Source organism: Pelophylax lessonae (assembly GCF_965119305.1).
Source record: "Pelophylax lessonae genome assembly, chromosome: 3".
In the NCBI taxonomy this organism is placed as follows: Eukaryota; Metazoa; Chordata; class Amphibia; order Anura; family Ranidae; genus Pelophylax; species Pelophylax lessonae.
In genome coordinates, this window is record NC_138770.1 from 496,180,602 (window position 1) to 496,203,291 (window position 22,690).

At 44.6% G+C, this 22,690-nt stretch overlaps 1 protein-coding gene across 1 annotated transcript in view; it reads left to right on the top strand.

Moving 5' to 3' along the window:
- LOC309549718 (interferon-induced, double-stranded RNA-activated protein kinase-like) overlaps positions 1-22,690 on the top strand; it is a 363,835-nt gene that overhangs the window by 265,002 nt on the left and 76,143 nt on the right. The window contains exon 15 of the mRNA XM_082250192.1: positions 19,624-19,722. Coding sequence (XP_082106318.1) covers positions 19,624-19,722 — 99 coding nt within the window. The remainder of the gene's footprint in view (positions 1-19,623; positions 19,723-22,690) is intronic.

The following is a 22,690-nucleotide window of genomic DNA, read 5'->3' on the forward strand; positions in this document are numbered from 1 at the left end:
TACGAGGGAGAGGATACAAGAGTTTCTGTCTGTCCTTTTCACAGGCTTTTCTGTAAGCTTTTTTAAGAGTGGATTTGGAGTATCCCCTCCGCAGAAGCCTGTCTCGTAGCTCCACGGCAGCGGTTTCAAAAGTGGTAGTGTCAGTGCAATTACGTTTGATACGTAGGTACTGACTGTATGGTATTGATTGCACTAATAATTTGGGATGAAAACTAGAAGCATGCAGATTGTATTGCCTGCCATGGGCTTGCTAAACAGGCTGCTGCGGAAGGTGCCATCCTCACCCTTGTAAACCTCAATGTCCAAAAAGGACACGCGGTTCACATTTCCATTCATAGTGCATGATAGATTGAATTCATTCTTGTTCATTCTTTCCAAACATCTGTTAGGCAGATCCAGAGGGCCCTCCCATAATACAAATATGTCATCAATGTATCAGTGCCACATTGAAATTTGGTCCGTATACATTGAAAAGGATTCCTCAGAGAGGAAATACTGTTCCCACTTCCCCTGGTACAGGTTGGCATAGGATGGGGCACAACACGTGACCATCGCTAGCCCCTGTACCTGGAGGTAGTGGGAACCATTGAAGGTAAATATGTTGTGGGAAAGAATGAACTCCAAAAGGGACAGGATGAATTCACTATAAACTTGATCATGCCTACTCTGTTGAAATAGGGTATGTTTTACCGCTGCAATGCCCCTATCGTGTGGAATGGAGCTATATAGTGCTTCAACGTCAATTGTGACAACTAGAGATTCCGGACTAGAAACTGTATCTTCAGTAATTTGTAACAAATTAATCGTATCTCGAACATAGAAGGGTAATGATAATACATGAGGTCTTAGATACTCATCGACTAGCTTGCTGGCATTTTCCGTACTGGCGGGTTGGATGACTGTTTGTGGATTTTGGGGAGTGAATAAAAGGTAGGGGTAATGGGGATTGTCGTCCTGATGAACTCCCACGTACGTTTAGATACTGTGCCATTGAGATAGGCCAAATCTATAAGTTCATAAAACTCTTGATGATATTTAAGTACTATATCTGCAGTAATACGTCTGTACCAGTATTGATTACTGAGAATTTTAAAGGAACATATCAATGTACATCTTGGAGTCCATCAGGACGACATTCCCACCTTTGTCTGCTGGGTTGATGACAATGGAATGATTGTCAGCTATATCTTCAATGGCCTTCCTTTGTTTAGTTGTAAAATTGGGTGCTAATGATGGGTAAACTTTAATATTTTCCAAACTCTTTAGTTATCAATTTTACAAAAGTTGTAATGTTGGGATTAAGGTTTTTGCTTGGAAATTTGTCAGATTTTTTTGGCTAGAGACCAAGTTTTATTTTTCGCAGGGGAATCCTCTTGGTCAATGTCCGCTAATAATTTAGGTAGATCAGCGCGATCAATCAAATCCTCGTTTTCTTCGAGGAGTGAGGTCAGAGTGTCCAAGAATGGATCTTTGTCAGTGTTGGATTTTTCAATGTCCCCTTCTTTGTGGAACATGACCTTGAAGTTTAATTTGCGGGCAAATAGATGCAAGTCTTTCAAAAATTCAAATTTATCAAGTTTTTCACTAGGGCAAAAACAAAGGCCTTTAGAGAGTACAGAAACCTCCTCCTCAGAGAGTTTGTGACTAGATAAGTTAATGATGGATAAATCTGGTTGAGCATGCTCCAGTTGGAATTTGATAGGTGGGGAATTAAGGGGAACAGAAAGTGGTTGTGTTATTGCGAGTTTGGAGTCAATTTGCGAGTTTGGAGTCAATTTCTGTACGTTTAGGTGAAGTAACTCTAAAAAAGTTGAATCAGTGAGATCAATTGTAGAGGATGAAGTGTGTGAAGGGCCAATATCAATTTGGCCTAGTGCAACAGTGGTGGGTGAACTAGAGAGGTGAGGGGAGGTCTCTCCAAGATGTTGTGTATGGGCTTTAAATAGGGAGGGTCCTACCTTATTGGCTTTGCCTGTGTTTGATTTTTTAATAGTTTGTCCCGGGAGGGGTTCCTCGTGATGTAAACGTTTCATACGGCCCTGCTGACAGGCTTCTGCAGAGGGGATACTCCAAATCCACTCTTAATAAAGCTTACAGAAAAGCCTGTGACAAGGACAGACATCAACCCTTGTATCCTCTCCCTCGTAAGGATGACAAAACTTTGAGGATTATTACAAAATTCTCTGAACAAAATCTTTCGATTAAGAAAATCGTTAATAGATACTGGCACCTTCTGGCCATGGATCCCATCTTGGTGACAATGCAACAGACCCTTGCAAATACAAGGGCACATTTATGTGCGGCAGCTGCAACTATTGCAGATACATGTAGATAAATAAACATCCAACACTTCCCAACGGTCAAAAATGTGTTGCCAAACACTTTGCGAATTGTCGCACCTTTGGTGTCATCTACCTCCTCCTCTGCGATTGTGGTTGTTTCTACGTAGGGAAAACTAAACTAGAGTTCTTGAAAAGAGCTTACCAACATATTAGAAGCATGAAGACATGCAATCCAGAACTCCCCCTAGGTCGACACACCACTCTCATACATGCTGGAAAATTTCCCAACATCATGTTTTTAATCTTGGATAGGATCCATCTTAATCCTAGAGGGGGAGGCTGGAACAAAAAGCTCCTGCAAATGGAACTAAAATGGATCCATTTCTGCAAAGCCACACAACCCCCTGGTCTCAATGAAATGATCTCCTTCCAACCATTCCTTGAGGGTTTTGTGTCAGGGGGTATGGAGAAATAAATAAATTTCTTCATTTGTTCTTGTTTGCTTCTTGTTCCTCTTCTTGATGCTTAAACTTTTTTTTTTTCCAATATTACTGATTGATTTTTCGGACTACCTTGCTATGATGTAGTATACTATACGTGCTTCTTTTCAATTATTGGATATATCATTTTTGTTTGTTTATGTTGTAGCTTTTCACCACCCTTCCTTTATTGCTAGTACTGCCGTGCTGTTGTTCCTCTGTTCAGTGTTGATTCAGGGTGTATACAACATTATATGCTACCATTATCAACATAGAGGTTGTTTTGTATTACCTCTAACTCATTTCTTTATTTTTTGCATTTTTTTTTTTTTTTGCATTTAATAATGTCAGCCCGACACGGAAAGGGCATCGTTCATTTTGAACGTTTGCCCCTACTGGAGTGTCCCATAACATCCTTGAGTGCTTTGGCACTCTACGCATGCTCAAATATCTCTGCTTCCGTTCAGTGGGATGCAGAAGCTGGTAGCTGCCCTATTACGTCATCCTCCATCAGCGCATGCGCGGATGACCGAGACGGCGCCGAGCTCCCGCGACCCAGGAAGCCCTGATTGGAGCCCAGCTGACCTAGTTGTCAGCAATTAGTAGGAGAATAGCTGTGCACTTCAGGTAACATTTAAAATACACGCATTAACCGTCATTAGCTCACTGCCTCTCGTGAGCTGCTGTCATGGTGTCCATAACATCAAAAGGTAAATCGAATCCTTACTTTATGGGTTTCTTTTTATTACTATTACCCTGCAATAAATTTACCAACTTTGTGCTGAAAATGATTTTACTCCCTTTTTTTTTTGTCTTTTTTTTTTCCATATTTTTATATATATATATATATATATATATTTTTTTTTTTTCAGCCCACAGCAACTCTAGTATATTTGCTACTGCCTTATATCTAGATATCTAAATATATCTAGATATATTTTTCTGTATACCACATATAGATACTTTTATTACCCCCCCCCCTTTTTTTTTTTTGTATATACTTTCTTATTATTATTTCTCCTGTTTTTTATTTTATTTTTTATGTATCGGTTAGCTTTCAATTTTTACTTCTATATTAGGGCTCCCTAATATTGGACTTCAGCTGTCCAACAGGCCCCATCTGAGGATTTACGTTTTGGTTGAACTACTGGGATACCTATTCCTCTTTTTGGACGCACATTCTCACCCTGACCCACCACACAGGCTCTCAGAGCTCGGTTTGTTTTTAATATTTGCAAACAGTGTAAACGCTATACAACGGAGTTGATGTAAGTGTATGATATTAATAATTAATTAGTATGCTACCTGTATATTCTTTACTTCTTATAACAATTGGATGTATTAATTACCTGTCTATTGTTATTCACCATAGAAATACACTGTAAGTCAGAATTACCCCTGAAGAAGAAGTTGTTTACTTTAAAACGCGTTGGGTTCCTTCTACCACTTCTACCAGTACTCATGTCACCTGCATTTTATGTATTGTCATTATTTTTTGCTTCTTTTTAATTCAATTTTTTCAATACATTTTCTTTGTATAATATTGTAAACTCATTTGGAGTGCTTGTAAAGTCCCACCACTAGGGGAACCAACCTCTTTGCTATATTTGTATGGGATGTGGCACCAATATCAGGGTCGTCGTTGAGAGCAACTCTTTCTTTTACTTGTTTATTTAGATATTCATTTACACTTTATTATTGATCATTTTATAGCGCAGCTTGTATTTGTCATTGGTTATATACCAAGCTTAGGACGGCCCACGGACATACCCCAATGTTTTTTGTTCTGCCTAGTCCTACTCCTGGAGGAGGCAATATAACCCAGTAGTTGGGATTTATGGAGTGCTGTGTCCGTCAAACAAATATCCCATTTTTATTGCTAATATGTTTTTATATATTGATCTGGGGTTTGTACAGTGTTTATGGTGTCCCATCGCTTAGTACCTAGGCGCCAGTAGCCATCGTCCCTGTTATGTAGGAAAAGAGGGAATCCCCCAATGGAGGTGGGACTGTGTAGGCAACTGGACACCCAAAGAAAACAATGATAATATTTTTCGAAAACATAAAAATTACTTTATTAATTGTACATTAAAACTTGGTAAAGACACACAGACCAAAAACATATATATATATATATATATATAATTACATACAGATCACGGCTCATAAAAAGTTGGAAGGAACTCAGGGGTGTATATTGTAAGGAAGGACCCTTACCTACGCGTTTCGGGTAAAAATCCTTCTTCGGGGGTCAAAAGACTTAGACTTTAGGAGTTCACCTATATAGATTAAGAGATCAATTCTGTAAATTATAGATACATATGGGAGTAATTTATATTAAATTATATAGGTAATCCATACATACCACTTAGAGTATCCAAATGAACCAAAGAGCCATGAAGGTTAAAATCTGGTAAGAATTACTAGTAAGTAGGCATTAAGAGGATGCGTAGTTTAAGGTCTCAACACGTTATAAGCTAGAGTACAATAAAGACATAGGAAGGAAATACAGTCCTACTCCTGGGGGAGGCAATATAACCCAGTAGTTATGATTTATGGAGTGCTGTGTCCGTCTAACAAATATCCAATTTTTATTGCTATATTTGTTTATATATTGATCTGGGGGATGTTCGCGGTCATGGGTAGATGTGTTTGTACAGTGAGCCCACCGCAGACAGGAACTCTAGTTAAGGGCACAGTAGCCTACTTTTATTTGATTTTTTTTATTCGATATGTTTTATAGAAAAAAGTAAAAAATATTATATATATATATATATATATATATATATATATATATATATATATATATATATATTTACATATATGGTGAGATTGGTCAGATTTTTTTTTTCTGTTTATAGCGCAAAAAATTCAAATACCACCAAAAGAAAGCGAGTAAAGAAAATTAACAAAAAAAAGAACTAAAATGAGGATAATGACATTAAACAAACTCACTTGGTCCAAAACCAATAAAGTTCCTTTCTCTTATGTCCTCTTGACAGTCGCCGCCTGTTCAGTTAGCCTTCACGAGTGGGTAATGCGCCTCTCTGCAGGAGTAGGCTAGGCAGTGAACAGGTTAACAAACAAAAGCTTTTACACATTAAACACCTCTAGGGGGATGTTCCTCAGTTATTACCCATCAGCCACTAGGAGCTGCTCTGAAGTTTTCTGGTGAGACTTAGGCTTACCTGCTGGGACCTACGTCTCAGTTTTTTTCTCTTTTCTTTGCAAAAAGTTTTTTCTTTTTATTTCTTTCCTCACTTATTATCGATAGTTAGAAGGATCCCTGGAGGACTACAAGCGACAGCAAAGCTGGGCCTCGCACTGGATAATCTAGATCCTTATGGAAATCCAGCCTGCCAATAAGCGTCGCAGGTCATTGGTGCGCCCAGGCCTCGCAACGACAGTGCCCCTGAGGACAGGGGTGAGCCTGCGGAGAATCCATCTTCGCCGGGATGTCTCAACTCCGAAAATGCCCTGTGTTGCTAGCATCCCTTCCTGGCTTCCAGCACCCCTATTCAGGGTGGGATGTGTTCCGTGTGGGAGCGGAGCCCGCAATCCATGGAATGTGGAGTGATACTACCCCCGTGTCCCTTGGACAGTTACTGTATATGGGGGTCGTCGGTCCACTCCTAGGGGAAGGCAGAAAAAACATGGTCTCTGTTGTATCCCCCTCCCTGGCCGTTTTGGGTGGCCCCTACCTCCCTGCCCCCCGCTCTGAGGTGTCCCCGTGGTGGCCAGGTCCCTGGGTTTGTGCTAATTTGGTGCCGTTCATTCGGCCGCCATTTTGGGTGAGGGCAGGCTATCTGGCCTCATTGTATGGGCAGCAGCCATTTTTCTCGCTGTGGGCACCGGTTCGGGTGCCATCTTTGTTGTGGGCGGCCACCTAGTGAAGGCGGCGGCCATTTTGTGAGTGCTTCCTCCTATTTACTTTCAATTGGCACTCATTGTATTGTGACTCAGGGCATGACTTGTTGATTCTCCCTTCACTACAGCAGCGTGCGTGAGGTGATAGTGTATACTGTGTCACTGTGGGGCTGAATTTTGGTGGTTTTTAGGGTTTTTTTTTCCTGCAAAACGGCTTTCTCTGTTGCTTTAGCATTTTTTAAAGGGGTCTCCATCGGCGGTGTAGATTTGCGGTGTGTACTGCGGGAATCGCCGATTTAACGGGCCGGTGTCCTAAATAATTTTTTTAATGCAATATGGATTCCCAGGATAGCAAACTCCCCACACTCCTTCAAGAACCCCTGAATCCTCTTCCATGGCCTCCTTATCTGCTGCACTGGTGACTTTGGCGTCCAGGATGGTCTGCTGCTCTCTGAACGCACTACTCCAAAAACGTCTGATGCCCTCTGTTTTTTCTGACTCAGAGCCTGCCTTGGTTGCCACGGACAATGTCCCCCTTGAGGGGTCCTCCTCCACTGCGGCGCGGGAACGTGCTATAGTGGTTGCACTTCTTGGCTCCATCAGGGAGACTTGAAATATTGCTTCTGAGCACACTCAGTCAGGTTGACGGGTTTCCTTCAGGTCCCGCAAAACGCCCAGGAGTCGGATCAGGTTTTTTCCCTGCCCCGAGGAGTTTTCACGTAACCGTGAACGACCTATGGCGTCGCATCACGCATATGCTGGCGGTGCCTAAGCGGTTTAATTACCGGTTTTCCTTTGCGGATGCTGTGCGTAATTGTTGGACGGTGTCACCAAAGGTGGACCGCACTGTTTCTGGGTTAAATGCATCCACGTGGGTGCCCGTGGAGGACTCCCCGGTGTTCACGGATCCAGCGGATAGGTGCGTGGAGCTGCTCTCCCGCCACATGTGTTTGGTGGCATGCTCCCTGCTCGAACCTAGGTTCGCTTCAGTGATGGTTTTCTCAAGCTGTCACAGAATAGTGCAGGGTGCTTAGGCGCACCTTTGTGGCTCAGGCGGTCTCTCTGACTGCCCTTGACCTGGTGACTCACATGGCCCAGGCCGTGATGTACCTTTGTGCTGCGGCCTTGGAGCGAGACTCCTCTGATCGCTCGGTTCCTGAGGTTGGGGTCGCAATCCACTGCTTTTTTGTGGCTGAATGTTGGTCGTCTGACCACGCTTCCTTAAAATCTGTCTTATGTCCCTTTTTATGGGTATTCCGCTTCCTGGGAATGCCTTAGATGCGTTGCTCGCAGGTCTTACGGGTGGTGTGGGTACCCTTTGGCCCCACACCTCTAAAGGTGAAATGTCCCCACGCCAGGCGGGGTCCTTCCTTCACTTCGGGGGTCCCTTCGTGCCTTAGGGGCGCGGGAAAGAGGTAACTTCTTTAAGGCCTCAGGCGGTCGCAGGAAGCCATGGTCTGGGAAGCCCATGACTGGTCAAGCCGGTTCGGCTGCCCGGTCCTCCTCCACCTGAGGGATGCCCTCACCCTTTTTGGGGGTGGGGGGCTGTCTGCGTTACTTTTCCGGAACCGTGGTTGTCCCTAATTAAGGATGGGTGGGTTCATGAACTGCTTCATTCAGGGTGCAAGCTCGAGTTTCATTCTCGCCCCACACACAAGTTTTCTTCCTTCAAATCTCAATCTGTTTCCCGATCGATTACATGATCTCGTGGGAGGCAGTGCGAGAGCTTTTCACCCTAGGAGTCATTGTGCCAGTCCTTCAGCGGGACAGGTTTCATTGGTTATATTCCAACCAGTTCACGGTTCCCAGGTAAGAGGGAGAAGTGTGTCCGTTTCTGGACCTCAAGTCTCTGAACTGCTTCGTGCGGGTGCAGAGGTTCCGGATGGCATACACCCGGTCGGTGGGGGCATTGTTGATTTCAGGGGGCTTCTGGTCTCCATCAACTAAAAGGGTGTGTGTCGGCACATCCCTATGTATGGCGGTATCTCCGCTTCGCAGTGGCAGAGGAGCATTTTCTATTGTGGCATTACCCTTTGGTCTCGCTTCGACTCCCAGGGTAGTCACCAAGTTTTGGCTCCATTTCTGGCTTTGCTGCGCGTGAAGGGGACTATGGTCATCGGTTTTCTGGACGGCCTCCTGTTGTGGGCGGGCTCGTGTGCCACTCTTGTCAAGGGATCTACATGTCGCATTTCAGGCGCTCCAGGAGTTTGGGTGGACCATCAACTTTCAGGTGTCGGCACTGAACCCCGTCAGTTTGTCTCGGTTGCCTGGGGTTGGTCCTGGACTCTGCTTACGCACAGTTTTTTCTCCCAGGGTAGGAAACTTTCTGACCCTGCGGGGCGGGATTGGGTCCTTCAGGGACAACTATCTCTCCCCTCTACGGGCCTGCGAGCGGTCCCTGGGTCTGCTGGTTTCGGCTTTCGAAGCCATTCTGTTTGTTCAGTTCCCAACTAGATCTTTGTCAGCAGAGGTTCTTACCAGGGGGGACAAAATCCTCAGTCGTTGGACAAGAGGATATCTTCGAGCCCCCTCACGAGGGTGGACTTTTCGGGGTGGCTCCTGTCACCCGCTCTGGTGCAAGGCAAATCTTTTCTGCCTATGCTGGGGACAGTGTTTACCACGGATGCCAGCCTGTCGGGCTGGGGTGGAGTTCTGTGCACGCTTTGTGCCCAGGGAAAGTGGTCGGCGGAGGGATCCTCCTTGCCGATATCTTCTTGGAGCTCCGAGCGATCAAGTTCTTCTTGTTCCCTTGGACGACTCAGATTCGGAGATACCCGATTCGTGTTTCACTCGGACAATGCCACGGCAGTGGCTTGCGTCATTCGGCAAAGGGGGCACTGAGGGTGCCCGGGCTGCCCAGGCGGTGGCCGAGGTCCTGTCTTGGGTCGAGTTGCGGTTTCCAGCATTTTGGCTGTTCACGTTCCGGGAGTGGTGCACTGGCAGGTGGACTGTCTTTGTCGCCAGTCCGTGGACCAGGTGGAATGGTCCCTGCTGATGACACAAAGATATGGAACAGGGTTGATGTTCCTGGAGGGAAATGCCAAATGGAAAAGGATTTAGGAAAACTAGAAGAATGGTCAGAACTCTGGCAACTGAAATTTAATGTGGATAAGTGCAAGATAATGCACCTGGGGCGTAAAAACCCAAGGGCAGAATATAGAATATTTGACACAGTCCTGACCTCAGTATCTGAGGAAAGGGATTTAGGAGTAATTATTTCAGAAGACTTAAAGGTGGGAAGACAATGTAATAGAGCAGCACGAAATGCTAGCAGAATGCTTGGATGTATAGGGAGAGGTATAAGCAGTAGAAAGAGAGAAGTGCTTATGCCGCTGTACAGAACACTGGTGAGACCTCACTTGGAGTATTGTGCGCAGTACTGGAGGCCATATCTCCAGAAGGATATAGATACTCTAGAGAGAGTTCAGAGAAGAGCTACTAAACTAGTACATGGATTGCAGGAAAAAACTTACCAGGAAAGGTTAAAGGACCTTAACATGTATAGCTTGGAAGAAAGAAGAGGGATATGATAGAAATTTTTAAATACGTAAAGGGAATCAACTCGGTAAAGGAGGAGAGCATATTTAAAAGAAGAAAAAGTACCACAAGAGGACACAGTTTTAAATTAGAGGGGCAAAGGTTTAAAAGTAATATGAGGAAGTATTACTTCACTGAGAGAGTAGTGGATGCATGGAATAACCTTCCTGCAGAAGTGGTAGCTGCAAATACAGTGAAGGAGTTTAAGCATGCATGGGATAGGCATAAGGCTATCCTTCATATAAGATAGGGCCAGGGATTATTCATAGGATTCAGATATATTGGGCAGACTAGATGGGCCAAATGGTTCTTATCTGCCGACACATTCTATGTTTCTATGCATCCGGAGGTGTTTCGCCTCCTGTGTGCCCGGTAGTTTTGTTCGCATCCCGTCTCAACATGGAGGTGGGAAGGTTCGTGGCCAGAACCCGCGGTCCTCTGGCAGTCGCCACGGACGCGTTGGTGGTGCCCTGGCACCAGTATCGTGCTTCCCTCCTATACGACTGCTGTCCAGGTTCCTCCGCCGATGGCGTTGGAACAGGTTCAAGTATCTCTGGTGGCCCCAGACTGGCCTTGTCGGTCTTGGTACGCAGACCTTGGGCGGATGGTTGTCGAGCCGCCCTGGGGGCTTCCGCTGTGAGACATTCTACTGTCCGGGGCCGATATCTTGTCCTGTTGTACAGTCTCTGGCTTTGATGGCACGGATATTAAAAAAGCCAAGTTTTCAAGAGGATAGGGTCTCTCGGATGCTGTTGTTCCTGCCTTACTGAAGGCTCTGACAGCTAATTCCAGGAACATTTACCATCCTACCTGGAGGGTGTATATTGCCTGGTCGCAAGGGTTTCATCCATGCTCCTTTTTGGTAACGAGGGATTGGCCTTCCTGCAGGAAGGTGTGGATCAGCGCTTGGCACTGGGCATGGTCGTGGGTCAGTTGGCCTTTACTGGTTTTCTTCCAGCGCCCCATGGCGACTAATTCCTTGATTCGCTCCTTTACTCAAGGGGAGCGTCGTCTGGCTCCCCCGCAGAAGGCTCCCTTGCTTCCATGGGGACTGACTTTGGTTTTTTGTTCGTTTTTTCTTACAACGGCCTCCCTTTGAGGACATCAGAGAATCCGCTCTGCCTGTGTTGTTCCAGAAAGTTGCCTTTCTGGTGGCTGTCACCTCTGTTTGCAGAGTGTCGGTATTGGCGGCTCGGTCTTGCCGGTCGCCTTCTTTGGTCGTTTATAGGGATAATGTGTTCCGGCGACCCACTCAGTCTTTTCTTCCTGCGGTGGTGTCTGCTTTCTGCCTCATCATTGTTTCTTCCGTTGCTTCCGCCTTGGGCAGAGCTCAAGCGTCCCAAGGACTTTGTCCTGTGTTCCTTGCATGTGGTCCGGGCGGTCAGGTTTTTGCCTGTCTGCCGCGGAGTCTTTTGGGAACTCTGATCCCCTGTTTGTCCTTCCCAGGGCCCTTGGAAGCGTTCGGCTGCATCTGCTGCAGTTTTCTTCCGGTTTGGATCGAACGGACTTTGGTTTTGGGCCTCTTCACTATAGGCTCCAGTGCCCCCCTTTTTCCTGTGAGGGCACGTTTTACTAGAGCCATCATTGCTTCTTAGTCTTTCTGCCATCAGGCTTCCTGTGGCTTAAGTGTGCGTAGCGGCGTTTTGGTCGTCTGTGCGCACTTACACAAAATTATACTGATTTGATGTACTGGCATCCTAGGATGCTTCCTTTGGCCGCGGAGTTTTGTGCTTAGCGGTTGTTTTGCAGAGATGTGTGTTTCTGTCTCTTCTTGGGGTGTATTTGTCCAGGGTTGGCTCCTGTTGAGCCTTTGTTGCCCTGTTGGCTCAGTTTTTTCGACTCTGGCCTGGTTGCACATTGCCTTTTCTTGGTTGCATCTTCCCACTCCTCACACCTGCACTGCTTTGGGACATCCCACTCGTGAAGGCTAGCTGGCGGCGACTGTCAAGAGGACGTAAGAGAAAATAGAATTTTTGTAAGAACTTACCGTAAAATTCTTTTGACAGTCGCTGCCCCTGCCCCTCTTCTTTTTGGGGTTGATAGTCTTCAGGTACTGCTTGCTACAAAACTGAAGAGCAGCTCCAAGTGGCTAATGGGTAATAGCGGAGGAACAGCCCCCTAGAGGTGTGTTATGTGTAAAAGCTTTTGTTTGTTAACCTTTTCACTGCCTAGCCTACTCCTGCAGAGAGGCGCATTACCCCCTCGTGAAGGCTAACTGAACAGGCAGGGACTGTCAGAGGACTCGGAGAAACGAATTTTACGGTAAGTTCTTACAAAAATTCTATTATTTGTCCGCCGTACCAGTACAAAAGGTAAGAGGACATAAAGTAAAATTGAACAGGAACTATCAAACACCAATAGGGTGGGGGACATAAATTAGAGAGCAGACATTCCTTGGACCTCCATAGGAAGGAGCCCACATATATCTAGTATTAAAGGGGGACTGTAAATGTAACCGGTTTCAGAGGGGACAGAGAATAGCACTATCTCTCACAGAGTATAATCAGGGGGACAAATATAATGTAACAATAGCAGAAACAGGGCAACATAACATAAGAAAGTATCAAGTATGATACAGTTGTGCTTATAAGTTTACATACCCTGGCAGAATTTATAATTTGCTGGCCATTTTTCAGAGAATACCAATGATAACACAAAAACTTTTCTTTCACTCATGGTTAGTGCTTGGCTGAAGCCATTTATTATCAATCAACTGTGTTTACTCTTTTTAAATCATAATGACAACAGAAACTACCCAGATGACCCTGATCAAAAGTTAACATACCCCAGTTCTTAATACCGTCTATTGCCCGCTTTAACATCAATGACGGCTTGAAGTCTTTTGTGGTATTTGTGGATTAGGTTCTTTATCTTCTCAGATGGTAAAGCTGCCCATTCTTCCTGGCAAAAAGCCTCCAGTTCCTGTAAATTCTTGGGCTGTCTTGCATGAATTGCACGCTTACTATCTCCCCAGAGCGGCTCAATGATATTATGGTCAGGAGACTGACATGGCCACTCCAGAACTTTCACTTTATCTTGCTGTAGCCAGTGACGGGTCAACTTGGCCTTGTGTTTAGGATCATTGTAATGTTGGAATGTCGAAATACATCCCATGGCCAGCTTCTGGGCTGATGAATGCAAATTTTCCTCCAGTATTTTTTGATAACATCCTGCATTCATCTTGTCATCAATTCTGACCAAATGTCCTGTGCCTTTGTAGCTCACACATCCCCAAAGCATCAGCGATCCATCTCCATGTTTCACAGTAGGAATGATGTACCTTTCATCATAGGCCTTGTTGACTCTCCAAATGTAGCGTTTATGGTTGTGGCAAAAAAGCTCAATTTTGGTCTCATCACTCCAAAAGACTTTGTGCCAGAAGGTTTGAGGCTTGTCTCTGTGCTGTTTGGCGTATTGTAAGTAGGATACTTTGTGGCTTTTGCATAGTAATGGCTTTCTTCTGGCGACTCGACCATGCAGTTCATCTTTCTTCAAGTGCCTCCTTATTGTGCATCTTGAAACAGCCACACCACATGTTTTCAGAGAATCCTGTATTTCACCTGAAGTTATTTGTGGGTTTTTCTTTGAATCCCAAAAAATTGTCCTGGCAGTTGTGGCTGAAATTCGAGTTGGTCTAACTGACCGTGGTTTGGTTTCAAAAGAACCCCTTTATTTTCCACTTCTTGATTACAGTTTGAACGCTGCTGATTGGCATTCTCAATTCTTTGGATATCTTTTTATATCCCTTTCCTGTTTTATACAGTTCAACTACCTTTTCCAGCAGATCCTTTGACAATTCTTTTGCTTTCCCCATGACTCTAAATCCAGAAACGTCCAGCACTGGATGAAAGATGCAAGGGTCTGTCAGGAGTCCAGAAACTCATTGACCTTTTATACACACACACACTAATTACAAGCAAACCAATCACAGGTGAGGATGGTTACCTTTTAATAGCCATTCAAACCCCTTTGTGTCAACTTGTGTGCATGTTATCAGGCCAAAATCACCAGGGTATGTAAACTTTTGATCAGGGCCATTTGAGTAGTTTCTGCTGTCATTATGATTTTAAAAAGAGTAAACACAGTGGATAATAAATGGCTTCAGCCAAACCCTAACCATGAGTGAAAGAAAAGTTTTTGTGTTATCATTCATATTCTTGGAAAAATGGACAAGCTATCATAAATTCTGCCAAGGTATGTAAACTTATGAGCACAACTGTATATTCAATAGATGCATGATAACATATCAATCCGTTCACCCGACTTTATGCCGAGATCTTTTTGAGGAGAGTCAGGCCCGGGTGCATTTAGTTAGGGTCACTTTTTGCCAGAGAGCAGGTGGTGGAGGAGGCGTGGCAACAAGGTCCCATTTAGGAAGCTGCGGGACAGGAATTTCCAAGGTATCACAAAACGCAGGAAGATCTGGGTAGCGCTGAACAGATGTTTTATCCTGACGTTTTGCAGGAGGCCTAAAGGAATAACCCCAATGATAGGTGCTATCTGCGTATTGCAGAGTGATCAATAAAGGTTGAAGGAGTCTGCACTTTTGAAGAGTGATCCAGGACAGCTCAGGATATAGTTACATGGGGTCCCCCTCATAAAGCACTTTATGGGTGGCACGCACCTTCCACATGTTGTCCTCTGTCAAGGGGTAGAAATGAAACCTACAAATGACATCTCTCAGCTTAGATGAAGACTCTTTAGGGCACAAGGTGCGTTGGGCTCTGTCCATCTCAACATGGTGAGTAGGGGGCTTTTCCTGCAGGTTATTAAACCCTGTTTGCAGAGTAGATTTTAGGTCTTCACGACCCTCAGATTCTTGCACCCCTCGGACCCATATATTTTTCCTGCGCTCCCTGTTATCTAAAACCTCAATATGGCGTTGCATGTCATGAAGGAAAAGCCGATGGTCAACATTTTGCATTTGAGTGCAGTTAATGGCAAGTTTAGTTTCCTGACTGACTGCAAGGCTTAAATTTCAGTGCGGCAGGTCGATTTAACATTCTCAATAAGCTGCTGAAAGTCTTCCTTAGGTAAAATAACTTGTAAGTAAGAGTGCCAGAGGATTACAGTCTGTGGCAGGGGAGCTGCCACTGCTGGTGGAGGAGGCAGCAAGAGGGCCAATGCTGGGGATGTCACAGTTGAATTTTGGTGAGGGGTCTGTGCCGGGGGCAACAGTGGAGGATCCCACGGTTCATACCAGGTGTGGTAGGGTGATGAGGTGACTACCACGTGGGACCCCTGAACTGGCGATATTGTGGGTGAGTGGATAGGTTATGGAAATGGGGCCCCAAATTCTTGGGGCCCTTTGAGGCTTTGGTGCTGAGCTAGGTAGGTGCTGAGCTGGTGCAGTAGGGGGTCAGGGAGGTACTTTGATGTATATTCAGCTACCGGCCAGTTGGGCAGGAGGTAGCGCGCCTCCTCAAAGCTGCCATACAGGTCGGCTTCCGGCCACACCCCTTGATCATCAATTTCGTTTTTAGGTTTAATAGGAGGCTTCAAACAGACTGAGCAATAGCCAAACTGCTACTAAGGTGAGGTTGTGGAAGACGTTTCATGTCACATGTCATAAACCATGGCAAGACTGAGCAAAGCAATGAAACGCAAGGTTTTTTTTATCAGTAAGGTCTATGCCAGGCAAGGATTTTAAAGCAAAGTGGAGTTTCAAGATGTGCCATTCAAATTCGTTTGTTTAGCCAAGGAAACCATGCAGAAGATGACACACCATCATCATTACTTCCCTTTGACATGGGAAGACATCCAGCAGTGCCATCAGCCAGAACTGGTGGAAACTAGTTGGACCCAGGCACATATATCTACTGTCTGGAGATGTCTCACCAGAAGCTGTCGTCATGACAAAATTTCTGCCACAAAACAATAACTCCTACATGGAAACAAGGCTAAACGACTCAACTATGCACAAAAACATAGGAACTGGGGCACAGGAAAATGGCAGCAGGTGCTCTAGATTGATGACTGGCTGGCCAATATCCAAGGGTATTCGGTGTACCGGAAGGACAGGGTAGGAAAAAGAGGGGGAGGGGTATGTCTCTATGTCAAGAACAATATAAAGGTGATAGAAAGGAGTGACATTACGGATGGGATGAGCATGGATTTAGAATCTGTGTGGGTTGAACTCCATAAGGAAGGAGAAAAGGGGAAAGTAATTGTGGGGGTTTGCTATAGGCCACCTAACCAAGGGGAGGAGGTAGAGCTGGAATTTTTAGCACTAATGGGTAAAGTGACAAAGTTGGGATCAGTCATCATATTGGGGGACTTCAATTATCCCAACATTGACTGGGAAGAGGGGACTGCACACTCACAGAAGGCCCGTCTATTCACGGAAACCTTACAGGATAATTACATGTCACAGTAGGTGGATTCCCCTACCAGAGAAAACGCAGTCCTGGATCTATTGCTCACTAATGACCCAGACCTAATCTCGGAGGTAGGATTCCAGGACAACCTGGGCTCTAGCGATCACAGGATGATCACATTTAGTGTAAATAACAATATAACAAGGCAAGTGGGGAATATAAGAACCCTAAACTTCAGAAGGGCAAACTTTCCAAAATTGTACTCATTGATGGAAAGGGTAAACTGGGACCAAACCCTGGGATCCCTGACCACAGAGGAAAAATGGGAATGCTTTAGGAACATATTAAGCAAAGGCATCTTGCAGTGCATTCCTATGGGAAATAAATTTAGAAGAGACAAAGCCAAACCTGGCTGGCTAAACCGTAGCGTCAAAAAACTTATTAGGGGAAAAAAATTGGCCTTCAAGAAGTATAAATCAGAGGGCACAGTATCGGCTTTCGAGCAATACAAGGAGGCAAATAAGAAAAGTAAACAAGAAATCAAGATGGCTAAAATCATCTTTGAGAGACAAATAGCAGAGGATAGTAAAAAAAACCCAAAGAAATTCTTTAAATATATCAACAGCAAAAAAACTAAGGCAGAGCATATTGCACACATAATTAACAATGATGGGAGGATGGTTACAGAGGACACTGAAAAAGCAACTGTGCTGAATGCTTTTTTCTCGTCAGTCTTTACACAGGAAACGGAGGGGTACACGGACCATGACTGTATGGCTAGTAGTAATACACAGGACTTGCCACTATGGCTAACAGAGGGTGAAATCAGGGAAAGGCTGGATAAACTTAACACAAACAAATCACCAGGCCCGGATGGCGTACATCCGAGAGTACTCAAGGAACTCAGTAAAGTTATATCGAGACCACTGTTCCTGATCTTTGCTGACAGTATTAGGACAGGAGATGTACCAGGGGATTGGAAGAAAGCTAACGTGATTCCATTATTCAAAAAGGGCCAGAGGCATATCCTGGGAAATTATAGGCCTGTCAGTTTGACATCAGCAGTATGTAAACTTCTGGAGGGGATGATAAGGGACTATATCGTAGAGTTTGCTAAAGACAACAACATCATCAGCAGTAATCAGCACGGGTTTACAAATGGGCGTTCTTGTCAAACCAATCTCTTAACATTCTACGAGGAGAATGCTTAATTTATAAAATAAGGTCTGCAGGTATTGATAGCAGGGTTTGCTCTTGGATACGGAACTGGCTTAAAAGGCGTGTCCAAAGGGTAGTAATAAACAGCGCATACTCAGACTGGTCTGAGGTGGTAAGCGGGTTCCCCCAAGGCTCAGTCTTGGGACCAACCTTGTTCAAATTATTCATCAACAACATTGAGGTCGGGATCAGTAGTTCGATATCCGTTTTTGCAGATGACACAAAATTGGCCAGGGCAATAACCTGGACAAAATTACAGAGTGGGTAACGACATGGCAAATGAGGTTTAACGTGGAGAAGTGTAAGGTTTTGCACTTGGGTACTAAAAACATAAAAACACAATACACGTTAGGAGGGGAACCCTTGGGGGAATCAAAAATGGAGAAGGATCTGGGAGTCTTGGTTGATGATAGATTAGGCAACAGCATGCAATGTCAAGCGGCAGCTGCCAAAGCCAGCAGAACATTAGCATGCATAAAGAAAGGGATGCATTCCAGAGATAAGACTATAATCCTTCCACTTTATAAAACTCTGGTCCGACCGCATCTGGAGTATTCCGTCCAGTTCTGGTCGCCAGTGCTCAGGAGGGATGTGTTGGAGCTGGAGAGAGTCCAGAGAAGGGCAACTAAACTAATTAGGGGATTGGAGGACCTTGACTATGACGAGCGTCTACAATCGCTCGATTTATTCTCCCTGGAGAAGAGACGCCTGAGGGGGGACATGATAGCAATTTATAAATATCTTAATGGGGATCCCAGCTTAGAAAAAAAGCTGTTCATTCGAAGGGATTGCATGAGGACTCGAGGGCATACAATGCGATTAGAGGAGAAGCGTTTTAACCTCAGGCAACGTGGGGGGTTCTTTACTGTTAGGGCTACAAGATTGTGGAATTCTCTACCACAAGAGGTGGTTTCTGCGGGTAGTATGGTGGCTTTCAAAAGACTCTTAGACTTACATCTCAAGGATCAGAACATTCAGGGGTATGTGAGATGATTACAGCCACACACACCTACACAGGTTGAACTAGATGGACTATTGTCTTTATTCAACCTCACCTACTATGTAACTATGTAACTATATATGAGTCAAAATATGAGATATTTGGCTGTAGCAGAATGCCGTTTGTTCTGGAGAGTGATGCAATGAGTGTCTGCAGGCAACATTGAAGCATGGTGGAGGTTACTTGCAAGTTTGGAGCTGTGTTTATTCAAATGAAGTTGGGGATTTGGTGTCAGGATCAGTGGTGTCCCCAATGCTGAGAAATACAGGCAGGTACTTATCCATCATGCTGTACCATCAGGGAGGCGTGGGATTGGCCCCACATTTTTTTTGCAGCAGGACAACAATCCCAAACATACAGCCAATGTGATTAGGAACTATCTTCAGTGTACAGCAGTCCTGGAAGTGATAGTTAGGCCCCCACAGAGCAATGATCTCAAAATCAAGTTTGTCTGGGATTTACATGAAGAGACAGAAGGATTTGAGGCAGCCTACATCCACAAAAGATCTGTTGTTCCCCAAGATGTTTGGAACAACCTACCTGCTGAGTTCCCTGCAAAGGGTGGTCAAATCACACGTTGATTTGATTTGGATTTCTCTTCTGTTCATTTACTTTCCATTTTTTTTAATTGTTTAAAATAAATTAACACTTGTATTTCTGAAAGCATTCCTAATTTATAGCATTTTTTCACACCTGCTAAAAACTTTTGCACAGCGTATATACAGTGTGTATGTGTATATCTAAAATATTGTACACTCATTCATTTTTTGTGTGTTCATATATCTGTACATTTATTTATTTTTTTCTTTCACTAGTTTTTCATTTAACTGGACTGTATAATCTGATGATGGGTACATACTGTTTGTTTTTTGTTTGTTTGTTTTTTTCTCCTTTTAAGTACCAATATGTGGTTGGTTTTGCAGGAAGACGACACTTATGAAAATGAAGTAGATATCTTTGCTTTGGGATTAATACTGATTGAACTGTTCTGGAAGTTCAGCACTTATCACGCTAAGCAAAAAGTAGGTTTTATTTTTTTTGCAACATTTATGTTCATTCAAACTGGTCTAACACAGCATGTTAACAAAGTTTTAGGCTGAGAGCTATAGCAAGGGTCAAAGTGAGAAAAGTTGTACCCGCTGATACACAGTAGCAAACACTCCACATAATCGTTCTCAATCCAGATGTCGGGCTAAAATGAAACAATAGACAATAGAAACAATCGAAATACATAGTGCTCTCCATTTTTAAAGTAATGTAAAACGCATTTGATAAAATTTTTGCACTCACATGTATTCAAAGGTAATCAAGCTCATCTATTGCAGTCTCCTCTCTCATCAACTTCAGCTGGGCAGCCTTTACAGTGTCTCCCACACTGACAGTTGCTGCCAGACTATGTGCATGTTTTGTCAGTCATGATGTCGTTAGGGGCAATTCCTGTGCCCCTAATGATGTGATTGATGAAATATGGAGAGCAGAGCTACTGTAGGAGAATATGCAGGTGGAAAGGCTCTCTACATATTCCCCGGAGGAAATTGAAGCATTGTGTGCAAGCTCTGACAGCAGTTATATGTCAGTGTGGGAGACGCTGTAAAGGCTACAGTTGATGAGAGTCCAAAGAATCCACTCTGAAACAGTTCCTCATCTTCCAAGACCATGTACTTGAAAATAACGTGTTTAATGCAAAATGTGTTTTAAGTGATTGTAAAGTATGAATTTTTAATTAATTTCTGGACCGGAAGGATTTATCCCTTTAATGATCAGGCCATTTTTTGCAATACAGCACTGTGTTACTTTGACACTTGCGCGATCGTGCAACGCTGTACCCAAATAAAAGTGATCTTTTTTCCCCCCACAAATAGAGCTTTCTTTTAGTGGTATTAGATCACATCTGTGATTTTTATTTGTTGCGCTATAAACAAAAAAAAAAAAGAGCGACAATTCTGGAAAAAACAAAACAATATTTCTTTCGTTTTATAGACGGACACAGCTTCTTATCATCTTTGACCGATGGGTTATGCTGCTTTCCTTAGAAATTGGAAACTAGCTGAAAAAGAGTTAACAAAGTTTGACTACACCTATAGGGCAGTCCCAGGGGGTATACTCCCACTTCCTGCTATAGGATATCATTTTTTTTCCGTCTAATCAGGAGTAAGGAGCTCCTTGTTGGAATCTCTGGTCCTGGCATTTTTTCCTTTTTTAAACTGAACTTTTTTCCTTTTGTTTTTTCTTCTACAATCACGTCTTCGCTTCTTTCCGGACCCGTGGACCTCATTCGTTCAAGACAAATGGGTCCATGAGTTGATCCGGTCCGGTTACAAGATCGAATGTCGGTCCTTGCCTCCAGCAATGTTCTTCCCTTCCAACCTGCTCCTGTCCCCGGATCGGCTTTAGAGCCTTCTCGGGGCGGTTCAGGATCTACTGTCCCAAGGAGTCATTGTACCAGTACCAGAGTCGGAATGTTTTCAGGGGTTTTATTCAAACCTATTTACGGTTCCCAGGAAGGAGGGCAAGGTTCACCCATTCACGGTTGTGGCTTCCCTTCATCAAGGGGATTTTCTGGCCTCTATCGATATCAAGGACACTTACCTTCATATTCCAATATACAGTATGTCAAGCATCAGCATTTTCTTCGGTTTGCCTTAAGCGAGGAGCACTATCAATTAGCGGTGTTACCCTTTGGTAGCTCTTCGGGTGTTCACAAAAGTGTTGGCCCCAGTGTTCGCCTTACTCAGGCAGCAGGGGATCTCGGTGCTGGGGTACCTGGATGATCTTCTGAGAGCAGAGTCTTCGTCTGTTCTGAAGGAAGATCTGGACATCACGGTGCAAAAGAATTTTCAAAAGTAAGTCTTGACCTCGTCCAACAAGCTGGACTACCAGGGTCGCACTCTGGATTCAGCCTTAGCCCTGGTGTTTCTTCCAGGTACAACAACTGTTGAAATTGCAGCATGCAATTTGGCTCCTGTTATCCAATCGCCGGTCGTCTCTCAGGACTTACATGCAAGTGCTGGGCCTGATGGTCTCCACCTTTTGAGGCGGTTCCATTTGCTCTGTTCCATTATATGGGACGGACTCTGGACTCAGCCTCAGCGAGGACGTTTTTCCCTCTGGAAAAGCTGCAAAAGTTGCAGAGGGCGATTCGCTTGCCGTTTATCCAGCAATCTGTCCTCTCTGCAGACTTGCATGTGAGCACTAAGCCTGATGGTGTCTACCTTTTGAGGCGGTTCTGTTTGCTCAGTTCCACACGAGACCTCTGCAAAGAAAAATTCTTGTCAAGTAGAACAAGGATCCAAAATCTTTGGAGAATCTGATTTGGCTGAGTCAAAACACAAGTGCTCTATTGTGGTGGCTTCATTCCTTGGCTCTGCATCAGTGCAACTCCTTCCTTCCCTTGTATTGGATGGTGGTAACCACAGATGCCAGCCCTGGTTGGGGTGGAGTGCTTGGAAAGATGTGTTCAGGGGACCTTGACTCTGGAAGAGCGCAGAATACTGATCAATATTCTGGAACTCAGAGCGATAAAGCTTTGCTTGAGTCAATGGACAAATCGTCTACAAGGATGTCCAGTTCGGATTCAATCAGACAATGCCATGGCAGTGGGTTATGTCAATCACCAAGGGGCACCAAGCGTGTCCTGGCGGCCTGGGAGGTGTCGGAAATCCTAAAATGGGCAGAAAACTTTGTTTTAGCCCTCTCCGCCGTGCATATCCCCCTGAGTGGAAAATTGGCACGCGGATTATTTGAGTCGTCAGGTGTTGGATCAGGGGGAATGGTCCCTTCACCCTGAGGTGTTTCACCTGCTGTGTGTCCGGTGGGGGATACCCGATGTGGACCTGTTAGCCTCTTGGCTCAACAAGGAGGTACAGAGGTTTGTGGCCAGGTCTCAGGATCCTCTGGCCGACGCCACAGACGCACTGGTGGCTCCTTTGTCAGTATCAGCTGATCTATGAGTTTCCTCCGCAAAAACTTCTGCCGAGGCTTCTGCGCAGA